Raw genomic sequence first — 11,871 nt, 5'->3', positions numbered from 1 at the left:
CAATGTATTTTATATATATATATATATATTACCATTCAAATATTTATTAGAGTATTTGTCTCTTAGGCAGCTTCACTTGGATTCTTAGTTTCGCCTCGGTATGTGAAGCTGAGTATATTTTCGACAGAAAATGGCTTCTTCGGTTTATATGAAGTATTTGCTGTAATATTTCTATTTATCAGGTCATTCTCAGATATATTTTTGAAATTATGTTTTTCAAATTCCGTGGCAACAGTTTCTAACGCCCATTTCGTAATATCTTTATCTTCTTGTAATGATCTTTCCAATTCCTTCACATTTTGCACGTTCGGATCCATGCCTAAAGCCTCCTTTGAATTATTAATCCATTCATCAACGTCTGGTGCATTCTTTTTCCTTAATAATGTGGTCAATAAGTTTTCGTGTGATGTCGTAGGGAATTTTGGTAGGGGATAAACCACTGTAGAATCTAAAGTATCTTGGAAGTGTTGTAAAGTAGATGTCACAGAGGCCAGTTGTGCCAAAGTAACGTTTAATTGGGATTGTAACGAGTACCATTGCGGCAGTTCTGCACGAGAAAGATCATCTCTAATTTTCCTCAAAGAATGTGTAAGCTGTGCTAACCTCATTCTAACAGCATCTAATGCTTGTGTTGGGATGCCACCGAAATTAGGCTTAAGTTCATCTTGTAGAGTATTTGTTGGAACAACACTAGCATCTATTCCAGTGGGTTGAGACATCTCGTATAATATTTCTGGTTGAATTCCTTTTGTGATACCTTTTCAATTGCAGTCTGTGACAGTAGTTCTTCTTTCTAAGTGGTGATTTTGTTCTTGATGGCATCTGATATTTTTCACTTTTATGTCAAAAATGTCTCCGGATAAAGCTTCTAGTTACATATTAATGAAATATAAGGTAAGTGAAACTATAAAATAAACAAGAAATAGATGCTTGAATAATAAAGAACAATATTTATCAATTAAAAAATGGATCCTTCAAGTATGTGTTTGTTTACTACCTGAGAATTATGTATATTTGAATCTGAATATTTTTTACTAACTTCGCAAATAGGAACTAATTTAAAGAGGAGAGATTACGAACGTGCTAGAGACCTACGAACAAATAATAGGATTTCTAAATTGAAACATGCTAACAGACAAAAACTTCAGGAGCAACTTGAATCCTTGCGAAATAAATCTGATTCAAATCCAAGAGTAAAGGATGACATACGGTCCTTGGAAGATGATTTGAATTTTATGGAGAAACATGGTTTAGGTAGTAAGAACAACGACGATAATACGATCAAAACACCTACAGAGCTTGGTAAAAGAAGCATATTTTACGACGAAGATTGGAATCCAACTGGTAGTGCTCCATCGGAACAATTCAGGAATATTCCGTATAATCCGTCGACCTTTGTTAGAAAAGGACCTGACATTGATCCAATAATGCATGGATTGGAGAATGTTTTATATCCTAAATGAGGTGACAATTGTTATGTATGTATTAATCCTACTTGAAGTAGAGTATTGATCACTCATTACATGGACCAATACTTTTCTATTCTATTCATTGAATTGTTAGATATTGTAGATGATACAGATGGTTTTTACAATTGGATATTTTAAATCAGGGACAAATTACAAATACATGATTGCATGTAAACAACTGTGTTATGGATATAACGAGCAATCCATTTTGATGATAGCCCAAAACTAATTTATCTCACGTCTATATCATAAAATTAGGATCACAACATTTTAAGAAATAGTCTATGTAGTTATTTAATGGTATCGTATGCATAAGTTTTCCCAACGTACTATCATTTCCTATATTTATCTACAATTCAAACCCTCTGTTCTGCTTCTACCAAATTGTGAGCAGGTTTCCATATTTGAATAGAGTTATCATTTGAAACACTACACATTAACCATGAATCATGCAAGTCCCAAGATATATCATTGACGCCTAGCATATGTCCCCCATGTACAAACAATAATTCATTATCGGTGTTCGAAACATCCCAAAGTTTAACTAATCCATCATTTTGACCAGCTGTCGCAATAATGGTGTCTAAGTTCGGGTTCCATTCAATTGTTGATATCGATGACCCATGATTTATTGATTTGATAGGGTACTGGTCCAAATTTCGTATGTCCCACATGTTTACTAACCCTTCACTATCAGCAGATGCAAGTAACATATTATTTTGATAATTGAATTTACACGAATTTACACCTCCATTGTGTCTATTTTGTGCTATTCTTGACACTTCCTTCCCGATTCTTTGATCAAATAAAGCTAATGTATCACTTTCACCACATGCTACAAATAATGAATCATGAGATGGCATCCAACTCACATCATTTACGCCCAATGCATCAAATTGTATATTGAGCACCGGTTTGTCTAATACAGGGTTTGAATGAAAATATTGTTTGATATCCCATATTTGAACTTGTCCCTGTAAATAACATGATGCCAAGGTACCTTCTTTTTGATAATTCCAAGCCAAGGAGATCGCTTCATTGGTATTCTCATGTAATTCTTCTACAGTTTCTGAATTATTGAAAAGGACTGCATCATAAGGTTTCAAATTCTTAGATTGCCTTATTCTAGAGGACCCATGTTTCGTCCTGTCGAATATATAAACTGATCCATTAGAAGAAGCAGCTGCGATGACATCTGGGTTTTGAGGAAGGTATCTTGCTCTGTTACAATCACCATTGGGGAATTTTATTGTGAGATCATTGACTAAATGTTTAGAGGGAAGCTTCAAATTTGTATCTGGTTTGAATTCCATTTCATCCATGTCAAAATTATTAACTGATGCCCAATTTAAATGTTTTAAAGTTGATATCTTAGATATATGAATGGCTTCATCTTCAGGTAATTGTGATGATGTGAATGAAGATATCAGAATTCGATGGGTATCTGATGTAGTATCTAAATCAGGGAAAAACTGACAAGTCAACGACGGCCATTTGGTGGCATTCGTATTCAAATAGTCGTATAACAATTTTGTATTCTTTTTCCAATTACTGTATCTCTGTTGTAAATCATTTGGAATCGTGCTTTGTTCTTGTGCAGTACTTTCAGTAGCCATTTTTTAGAGATATTTGAAGTAATGCTATCTTTGGAGACTAGACATACAGCAGAATAATGGTATTGGCCTCCTTTTTCCAATAGCTTACTTTTTAGATAAAGAGTTACTTATGAAACAAGTTCCTCATTCAAAACAACGTCAGACTTTGGAGTATCACCAAGCAAGTTACTATAAAACACGAAATTTTTCAATAGGCGACTGTCTCGCAAATGCTTCACATCAACGACGAGGTCAATTAAAGGCTCACCTTTACTGTCTATGGAAACATTTAATGGAATATACGATTGAGAAGTTACTAGTTTATCAATTTTAAAAATTAGTACGTACGTTACATAGCTAAGTCATAAAGTAAAGAGCAAAAAAAAAGATTTAGATGACGTAAAAACAGTAATAATAATATATTTCATTAATCATGTTATGGATATTTAATTTTAGAAAAGTACAAGAGTTTTTTCCTTCTTAAATTTACATCCATTGCTTGAATTGGTTAATCAAACCGTTAGTAGAAGCATCGTGAGAAGCAATCTTGTCTGAACCGTCCAATTCCTTACCAATAACCTTGGCCAAAACCTTACCTAATTCAACACCCCATTGGTCGAAAGAGTTAATGTTCCAGATAGCACCTTCAGTGAAGGTGACGTGTTCGTAGTAAGCAATCAAAGCACCTAAAGTGGCTGGAGTGATCTTTTGAGCCAAGATGGAAGTGGTTGGTCTGTTACCGGAGAAGACCTTGTGTGGGACTAAACCACCGGTGGCACCTTCAGCTTTAACTTGTTCTTCGTTCTTACCGACCATTAAAGCTTCAGCTTGAGCAAAGAAGTTAGAAGCCAACATCTTTTGGTGTAATTTGTTTTCAATTGGGTTGTGAGATTGAGCGGCTAAAATGAAATCAGCTGGGATCAATTTGGTACCTTGGTGAACCAATTGGAAGAAAGAGTGTTGAGCATTGGTAGCTGGTTCACCGAATAAGATGGAACCAGTGGAGTAGTTAGCGAAAACGTTACCTCTGGTGACGGACTTACCGTTAGATTCCATAGACAATTGTTGTAAGTAAGCTGGGAATCTGTGTAAGTATTGGTCGAATGGAGCAACTAAATGAGTTTCAGCACCGTGGAAGTTGTTGTACCAGACGGACAATAGACCACCCAATAATGGAATGTTGTCTTCTAATGGAGTTTCAGTGAAGTGCTTGTCAACAGCTTCAGCACCCTTTAGGAAAGCTTCAAAGTTGTCGAAACCAACGTATAGGGCAACGGACAAACCGATAGCAGACCAGACGGAGTAACGACCACCAACCCAGTTTTCGAAACCAAACATATTTTTGGTGTCAATACCGAATTTAGCAACTTCAGTTTCATTGGTAGACAAAGCAGCAAAGTGCTTAGCAACGTTAGCAGTGTTGTTACCAGTCTTTTCTAAGAACCAAGTCTTAGCAGAGTTAGCGTTAGTGATAGTTTCAGCAGTGGTGAAAGTCTTAGAAGCGATTAAGAACAAAGTAGTTTCTGGGTTAACGACTTTCAAAGTTTCAGCAATGTGAGTACCGTCGATGTTAGAGACGAAATGAACCTTCAAAGCACCAGCGTAATGCTTTAAAGCTTCAGTGACCATAACAGGACCTAAATCGGAACCACCGATACCAATGTTAACAACATCGGTGATGGCCTTACCAGTGTAACCCTTCCATTCACCGGAACGGACTTGTTCACTGAATTCCTTCATGTGTTGTAAGACAGCGTCAACTTCTGGAGCAACGTTCTTACCGTCAACAGACATTGGTTTGTTAGCTCTGTTTCTTAGGGCGACGTGGTAGACAGCACGGTCTTCAGTAGTGTTGATATGTTCACCAGCAAACATAGCGTCTCTCAATTCAGTGACCTTAGCTTCCTTAGCCAATTCAATTAAAGCGGATAAAACTTCATCGTTGACCAAGTTCTTGGAGAAATCGAATAAGATGTTGGAACCGTCGTAGTTGGTGAAAGTCTTGGACAACTTGTTGTAACGTTGAGCATCCTTTTGGAATTCTTCCTTGACGGACAAGGTCTTACCTTGAGCATCGTAAATTTTTTGTAATTTAGACCAAGCTGGTAATTCAGTGGCCAATTTGAAGTTAGTGTTACCGGACATTTTTTTTATATAATGAATTGAATCGGTTTGGAGTCAAAGATCTACGTTATGAATGTAATTGAGCAAGAAAAACAAGAAAGCAAGATCGAATTGAAACAAAAAAGAAAAAATAGTGTTAAAAAATCAATTGAAGAAGCCAGGAAGGGTCCTTTAAGGAAGGGACAAATTTCGGGTGCTAAAACTGAATAGTGGAAGATCAAGATATATATATATATGTCGGTATGTAACGCATGGTAATGTTCATTAAAGCTACGTGACGTTTCTGCCAAAAACTTTTCAGGAAAAAAAAGTTGCCAACCAACAGACAAACAAACAAACAAACAGCCGACGGTATTAAAAAAATGATAGAATAATTGTTGCGAAATATTGGCGCGTCGGTTACGCAGGAGCACAGGGACTGAGCTTACCTTCTTACGTAAAGGTCTGCCTAATTTCATGCCCATTTCATCGTGTTCCCAAATTGGAACTTGGAAAGAGTGTGTGGCTTCCAGTTTTTTTGACCCTTCTGTACGTAATCATACGGGATCTGTCTGTGGAATCATCCCAGTAGAAGGTACGAACTATGCCCTCGGCCACGACGCTGGCGGGCACACCCTGGGCCTGTGGTATATTTCCCTCAACTCCAACTCAACTGAACGGGCCGTCCGGCGGGGATATAATTTTGGAAAAGGAAGGGGAGGGACAAATTGGCGGGGATGTCCTGGCCGAGGCTACAGGCTGGCCCCAGGCTGGCCCGGGCTGGAAGGGACAAATAAGTCACGATCATAGACTAAAAACAGTATATAAATAGGGATTACGTTCTATTATTCAATAATTGAACAATTTTTAGGTGTAACTTTAAGAAGAGATACAAAAATCTGGAGATTTCTAGTATTAAACTATTAATTGTCACGGCTGTCTTTGACTTACCTATCTCCTTGATTACTCTCTTGCTGACATATGGATGGCTCGATTGAAAAGTAATGTGTCATGAACTATAACAGGGAAGGTTTCTTACGTTATAACTAACATCGAACGTTCTTTATTTCTATATTACAGCCTAATGTGTAATCAACATTTACTATAAATGGACTAACAACCCTAATATAGGACTAAAAGCACCACATGTCCTTTCTGAGGAGTGTCAGCACAACCAGAAAAGCCATCACTATTGTTATAATAAACGAATTGGGCTATGCTCACCAATGGAGTTCTATTCTAATGGAAACACTTTAGGTATAAACAGAATTGAACATCATTATTAATGCCTTTCTTCTGTTCTTTATTGAGAATGAATTTTTTGAGACTGAAAACAATTGAAGTTACATCGCCAATCAGGTAATTGAAGTCTAATTCTTTAATAATAATATAACATAAAATATATATATTTCCGGATTTATCTATATTAGTAGAGATATCTTCATATATAATATGTACGTAGTTGGCAGCAGGTTTCTCCGCCTATTCTCTATATGCCCCACCTGCCAACACTAGATTATTTCTCGTAAATTTCACATTAAATATTGGTGTTCTTCGAGTATAGAATGAAGCTAACAAGTCACTTGTAGGTACTATTGTTCTTCTACGTCCGTATTCCTTAATATCTTGATTAATTGATGCAGTCACGTCACCTAAATACCCTACGAAAGGTTCTTCAGGTTCCGCACTTGGTTCAGCGGTAGCTTTTTTCAAATCCCAAACACGAACAGAATGATCAGCACCACTACTTACCAACACATTACCTTCTTTCGAATATGATAATGAATAAATTGCATTCTTACCATGACCACGCATTAATTTCAATCTTTTCCCTGTACCTATATCCCACACATTAATTATACCATCTTCACTCCCCGTAGATAACCATCTACCATCAGGTGACACTGCAGTAGAAATAACAGGAGCTGTATGACCCAAGAATAATCTTACAGAGTCACCAGTGGAAACATCCCACATTCTACAAGTCTTATCACTTGAACCAGTAAATACGTAACAACCATTTGGATGGAATGAAACACAATCTACATCACTTAGATGACCTGCGAATATTCTTAATGGATATATATGATCACATGACCATAATCTTGCCGTTTGATCATGAGACGCAGTGGCGAAATAATGACCCAATGGTGAAAATTTGACATCCCAAACTGGATGATTGTGTCCCTTATAACTGACTAATGTTGTATTGGTGTCCAAGGACCATAACCTTACTGTTTTGTCTTCAGATCCTGAAATTAAGTACTTGTTATCGGGACTAAAACTTGTTGAATAGACTGCTCCACTGTGTCCTATTAAGGTGGTGTTTGTAAAATCTTTGGAATATTTATCAGCAGTCGTTGCTGACGGAGACGGGGAGGAGGAAACATCACCGTATTTTTTTAATGAAGAACCGTCAAGACTCCATAGTTTGATGTAACTATCTTGGAAACCACCAGCAGCCAATCTTGAATCTTCACTAAAATCTAAAGAAGTCATATCTCTGTTTGTATTATGGAATGTATAAAGACAAACACTTGGTAATGCAGCTTGTAAGTTATTTAATCTTATTGATTCACGAGATTCTTTCACTTTTTGAATTTCTAATTTTATATCGAGTGCTGTTTTTGGTGGTATTGGTAACATATCCTTTGGTGGTGATTCTAATGTTTCTTTAGAATCTTCAAGTTTTAAATTTTTTTGCTTTTCCATAATAGCAGTTTGTTTGGTAGTATTATTATTGCTCTCTATCTTCACTGTAGACGACGACGGGGTGGGTATTGGTGCTGGAGTTACGCTTGAATTTGGCGTTATTGTTGGGTTTTCTAATTTTTTATCATCTTCTTCTCCTCCTCCTGCTGTTGTTTCGTTCGCATGAGAAGGTTGTTCTGCAGTACTGGAAGGACCTGGCTGTTGTTCATATGGTTCGTTATTCATTGATTTAAATTCTTGCATTAAAGTGTTCCTACTGGGATCCATGGGTTGAGCATTGTCATTTGATAATAATTGTTGTTGTCTTTCTTGTTCATCCTTAATTTTCAATTCAGTTTCAATTTCCTTAACGAATTCTTCATCTTTTGGGAATGGACCTAATTTAATTGGAGTGGAATTCAATTCATTATTATTTGTTTTCCCATCGTTACTATCTGATAATGTTTTAATCCCATCTGATAATTTTTCCTTTGAAGTTATGGAATCTACTACATTTGGATTTAAATGTTGATTTATAATACTAATAATTAAAGATCCTCCAACGTTTGAATTTTCATTTAAGAAATATAATAATAAATTTAATGTAGTTCTTGACATTGTAATGGTAAATCTATTATTTTGGAACGCGCTAGCAATTTCATTTTCTTTTATGTGATCCATAGAATTAACACTAAATAATCTATTAATTTCTGTACCATGAGTTATTTTAAAATCAGAACAGTATTTATCGAAGAATCTTCTTGCTATGATTGGATTTTTGGAGACTAAAGTTAAGAATGTATAAATGAAGATTGGGTACATGATATAATTCAATTCCGATTTATAAATTTCCAATGAAGAATCTACCCAAAATTTCAACATTGAGTAAGCTCTCATATAATTTTCTGGAGATGTAATAAGATCTAGATTTTGAGAAGATGATATGACTGTGTCTGTGTTATCCCTTTTGGAAGGCAATGATACTGTTGATGGGTTACTTATAGGTTTTGCCAGCTTACTCGGATCTGGTGGTTGAGTAGATGGTTCTACTAATTTCCCATTTTTGGTATTTGCAGGTGATTGCTTGTTGTCTGGGGTTAAGGTACGTCCACTTTCAGCTCTAAGCATGGCCTCAGTACGATGATAACCTTTTTTACTTAAATATTCCAATACGATTCTATTAAGGTCTGATGCTGAAAATGAACCGTTGGTTCTTTGTGCATTGTTATTGGTGGTGGTAGTGGCTGCTGAGGAGCCTGATGGAGGAGCTTGAGTCTTGTTCGGTTGTTGTTGTTGCTGTTGCTGTTGTTGACCGCCATTTTGTTTTGAGTTCTGGTTCTGGTTTTGATTTTGGTTTTGGTTTTGAGACATCACTTTATTATATAGACAACAGCTTTTTTTCCTCTCCAAATTCCTGAAGCCAAACGGTTGAATCTTATTTCTAAGTTAGAAGCAATTTTCACCTCTTTTCGTAGTCGTTTGTCTCTGATATATAACCAGGTCTTTGAACCATCTTCACGTATTTGATATAGTTCTATGTTTTTAGATTTCTAGTCTACCATTATACGTACACATCTCAGTTTTTACCGAAGAGCTGTATCACTATACACGGCTTAAGTATCCGTAGGTTATATTGCGGGTAGAATTAGGAATATAATGACACGTGACCTTAAAGCACGTGACCAAAATAAAATAAAAATAATAAAATTGTTACCGTTCTTTCAACGGTAAAATAATACCGCCTTTCCAAAGAACTCACTGCAGGGAGTCTCCCTTTTCAACCTACCGTTAGACGTTAGACGGACCTTAAACATTATATAAAAAATTAAAGGTTACGTTTCCATTTTACAAATAATGATAAATTCATTGATTGATGGAATACGCAGTTCACTGCCAGGCTGAATGAACTTTTCAAGAGGCATCTATTATCTATATATTTTTTAGCTAGGCATGTCAAGGTCTTCAAGTTAGCTTGCACTTGATATTAGAGAGAGCTACTGTTGCTTTTTTGTTAACGAAGACCAAAAAAACGCTCCATATTGCTTGTGAGAATTGGATACGCAACCCATTCTGAACTAACTATAGACTAATACTTACTTTTGTTATCTGGTATAACTTTGTAGTACGTCATCACTACTACACTTTTTTTTTGCTAACAAAATTATTTCAAAGTACCTCAAGAGGATCACTTCCATTAAAAATATAAATAACCATAAGACGTAGTGATGATCCCATTACTTCACTTCTTTAGGAGAAGTACAAACCTTTTAATAATATTATTCATCATATCGATGATGCTAATAGTAATCATATTACATTTATTTTTCTCATCATCACTGCAAGAACCTAGCACATATTTTGAAAATGTAAAAACACAATATGACAACGTTTGGAAAAACTTACTCCCATCATCATCGTTGTCGTCGTCATCGAATACGTCAATCATACCATTCGAAGAAAGCGAGGAAAGCCCCAACTCTCAAGCTGCACTATGGGATTATTCCAACGATGATCAAGACAAAATAGAAGACATCTTTCAAAGACTATCGACTCCTCTATATCCAGAAATCCCATCCTATTCCTCCATGAATATGACATACCGTAAACAATTAGAAAAAGATACCCTTGCTAAAAATGGAAAAATCTATAACGATTTCATGTCCACTCCGATAATTGAACCCAAAGTGGATTATCTAATTCGTCCCGATGATGAGTTGGCTGGGTCAGCTAATGCTACGATTTTGAGTTTGGTGACCAATAATGATTTGAAAGAGTTGTTGCCTTCTATTCAACAATTGGAAGAAAAATTCAACAAGAAGTTTGGATATCCTTATGTTTTTTTGAATGATGGGGAGTTTTCTGAGGAGTTTAAAGATACGATTATTAATATGTTACCAAACGGTAGAGTTGTGAAATTTGGGCAGATTGAGAAGGAAGATTGGGATATGCCTGATACGATTGATAGGGAGAGGTATAAGATAGAATGTGAAAAGATGGATAAGTTGAAAGTTTCTTATGTGAAGAAGGAATCTTATCATAATATGTGTAGGTTTTATTCCAGGAAGTTTTATCATCATCCTTTGTTGCAAGAATATAAATATACATGGAGGTTGGAGCCTGGGACTAGTTTGTATTGTGATGTTGATTATGATGTTTTCAAATTTATGGAGATGGAAAATAAAGTTTATGGTTATGTGTTAAACCTTTATGATGGGGCTAATTCAATCCCAACGTTATGGGAAACAACTATGGAATTTGTTAAGAAAAATCCAAATTATTTGAATCCCAATGGTGCTTTTGATTGGTTAAAGGAGAATGCTCAAAAACCTGAAAATTTTGAAACTGCGAAAGGTTATTCTACTTGTCATTTTTGGACAAATTTCGAAATTACTAATCTTGATTTCTTGAGATCTGAAGCTTATGAAAAGTATATGGATCATTTAGAGAATTCAAATGGATTTTATTATGAAAGATGGGGAGATGCTCCAGTGAGAAGTATAGCGTTAGCATTATTCCTTGATAAATCTAGGATACATTGGTTTAGAGATATAGCATACAATCATAATCCATACACAAATTGTCCCAAATGTCCTGAAGGTTCTATGAGATGTGATGGTAGGTGTAAACCAGGATTGTTTACCATGTGGAAAGATCTGAACATAGAAAATTGTCAAGCTACATGGATTGATAAGATTATGAGTGATGAAGAGAAGAATTTATACTGAGACGAATGATTATTCCGCAGGACTCTATCTATGCCTTATATAAAAATTACGTATATAGACTATAGGTAAATACTAAAAACAACATGATTTCATAGAATACATCCAACAGATAATGCCTCAGTCCTCTAGTTTTCTCAGAGGTATATATATATATATATATACCTTCTCAAAGGTGTCTGACACCTTCGTTCCAGAAGGAAGGAAGGAAAAGAAAGTAAGTAAGTAATACGGGTAACGTTGGGCGGGATTCTTTGGATTTTTTTGTAAAAATATCGAAACTAGAGGTGA

The 11,871-nt window shown here is 35.8% G+C and overlaps 6 protein-coding genes across 6 annotated transcripts; 2 read left to right on the top strand and 4 right to left on the bottom strand.

Annotated features, from left to right (window-relative positions):
- Positions 1-62: 62 nt before the first annotated feature.
- Positions 63-719, bottom strand: MED8 (RNA polymerase II mediator complex subunit MED8; the record flags this gene model as incomplete). The annotated part of the gene is made up of 1 exon (XM_003669407.1): positions 63-719. The coding sequence occupies one exon, from the start codon at positions 717-719 to the stop codon at positions 63-65; it is 657 nt and encodes a 218-aa protein (XP_003669455.1).
- Positions 720-1,235: 516 nt separating this feature from the next.
- On the top strand, positions 1,236-1,463 carry AIM4 (Aim4p; the record flags this gene model as incomplete). The annotated part of the gene is made up of 1 exon (XM_003669406.1): positions 1,236-1,463. One exon carries the CDS (start codon positions 1,236-1,238, stop codon positions 1,461-1,463), a length of 228 nt encoding a protein of 75 aa, XP_003669454.1.
- Positions 1,464-1,825: 362 nt separating this feature from the next.
- On the bottom strand, positions 1,826-3,085 carry MSI1 (Msi1p; the record flags this gene model as incomplete). The annotated part of the gene is made up of 1 exon (XM_003669405.1): positions 1,826-3,085. One exon carries the CDS (start codon positions 3,083-3,085, stop codon positions 1,826-1,828), a length of 1,260 nt encoding a protein of 419 aa, XP_003669453.1.
- A 465-nt stretch (positions 3,086-3,550) lies between these two features.
- PGI1 (glucose-6-phosphate isomerase) lies at positions 3,551-5,209 on the bottom strand (the record flags this gene model as incomplete). Its single annotated transcript, XM_003669404.1, has 1 exon — positions 3,551-5,209. One exon carries the CDS (start codon positions 5,207-5,209, stop codon positions 3,551-3,553), a length of 1,659 nt encoding a protein of 552 aa, XP_003669452.1.
- Positions 5,210-6,649: 1,440 nt separating this feature from the next.
- On the bottom strand, positions 6,650-9,229 carry TAF5 (chromatin modification protein; the record flags this gene model as incomplete). Its single annotated transcript, XM_003669403.1, has 1 exon — positions 6,650-9,229. One exon carries the CDS (start codon positions 9,227-9,229, stop codon positions 6,650-6,652), a length of 2,580 nt encoding a protein of 859 aa, XP_003669451.1.
- An 854-nt stretch (positions 9,230-10,083) lies between these two features.
- Positions 10,084-11,583, top strand: KTR4 (putative mannosyltransferase; the record flags this gene model as incomplete). Its single annotated transcript, XM_003669402.1, has 1 exon — positions 10,084-11,583. The coding sequence occupies one exon, from the start codon at positions 10,084-10,086 to the stop codon at positions 11,581-11,583; it is 1,500 nt and encodes a 499-aa protein (XP_003669450.1).
- Positions 11,584-11,871: the final 288 nt, after the last annotated feature.

The sequence above is a fragment of the Naumovozyma dairenensis genome, chromosome 3 (genome assembly GCF_000227115.2).
Source record: "Naumovozyma dairenensis CBS 421 chromosome 3, complete genome".
Lineage (NCBI taxonomy): Eukaryota > Fungi > Ascomycota > Saccharomycetes > Saccharomycetales > Saccharomycetaceae > Naumovozyma > Naumovozyma dairenensis.
Note: the sequence above shows the minus strand (reverse complement) of the source record. Positions and strands in the feature narration are given on the sequence as shown.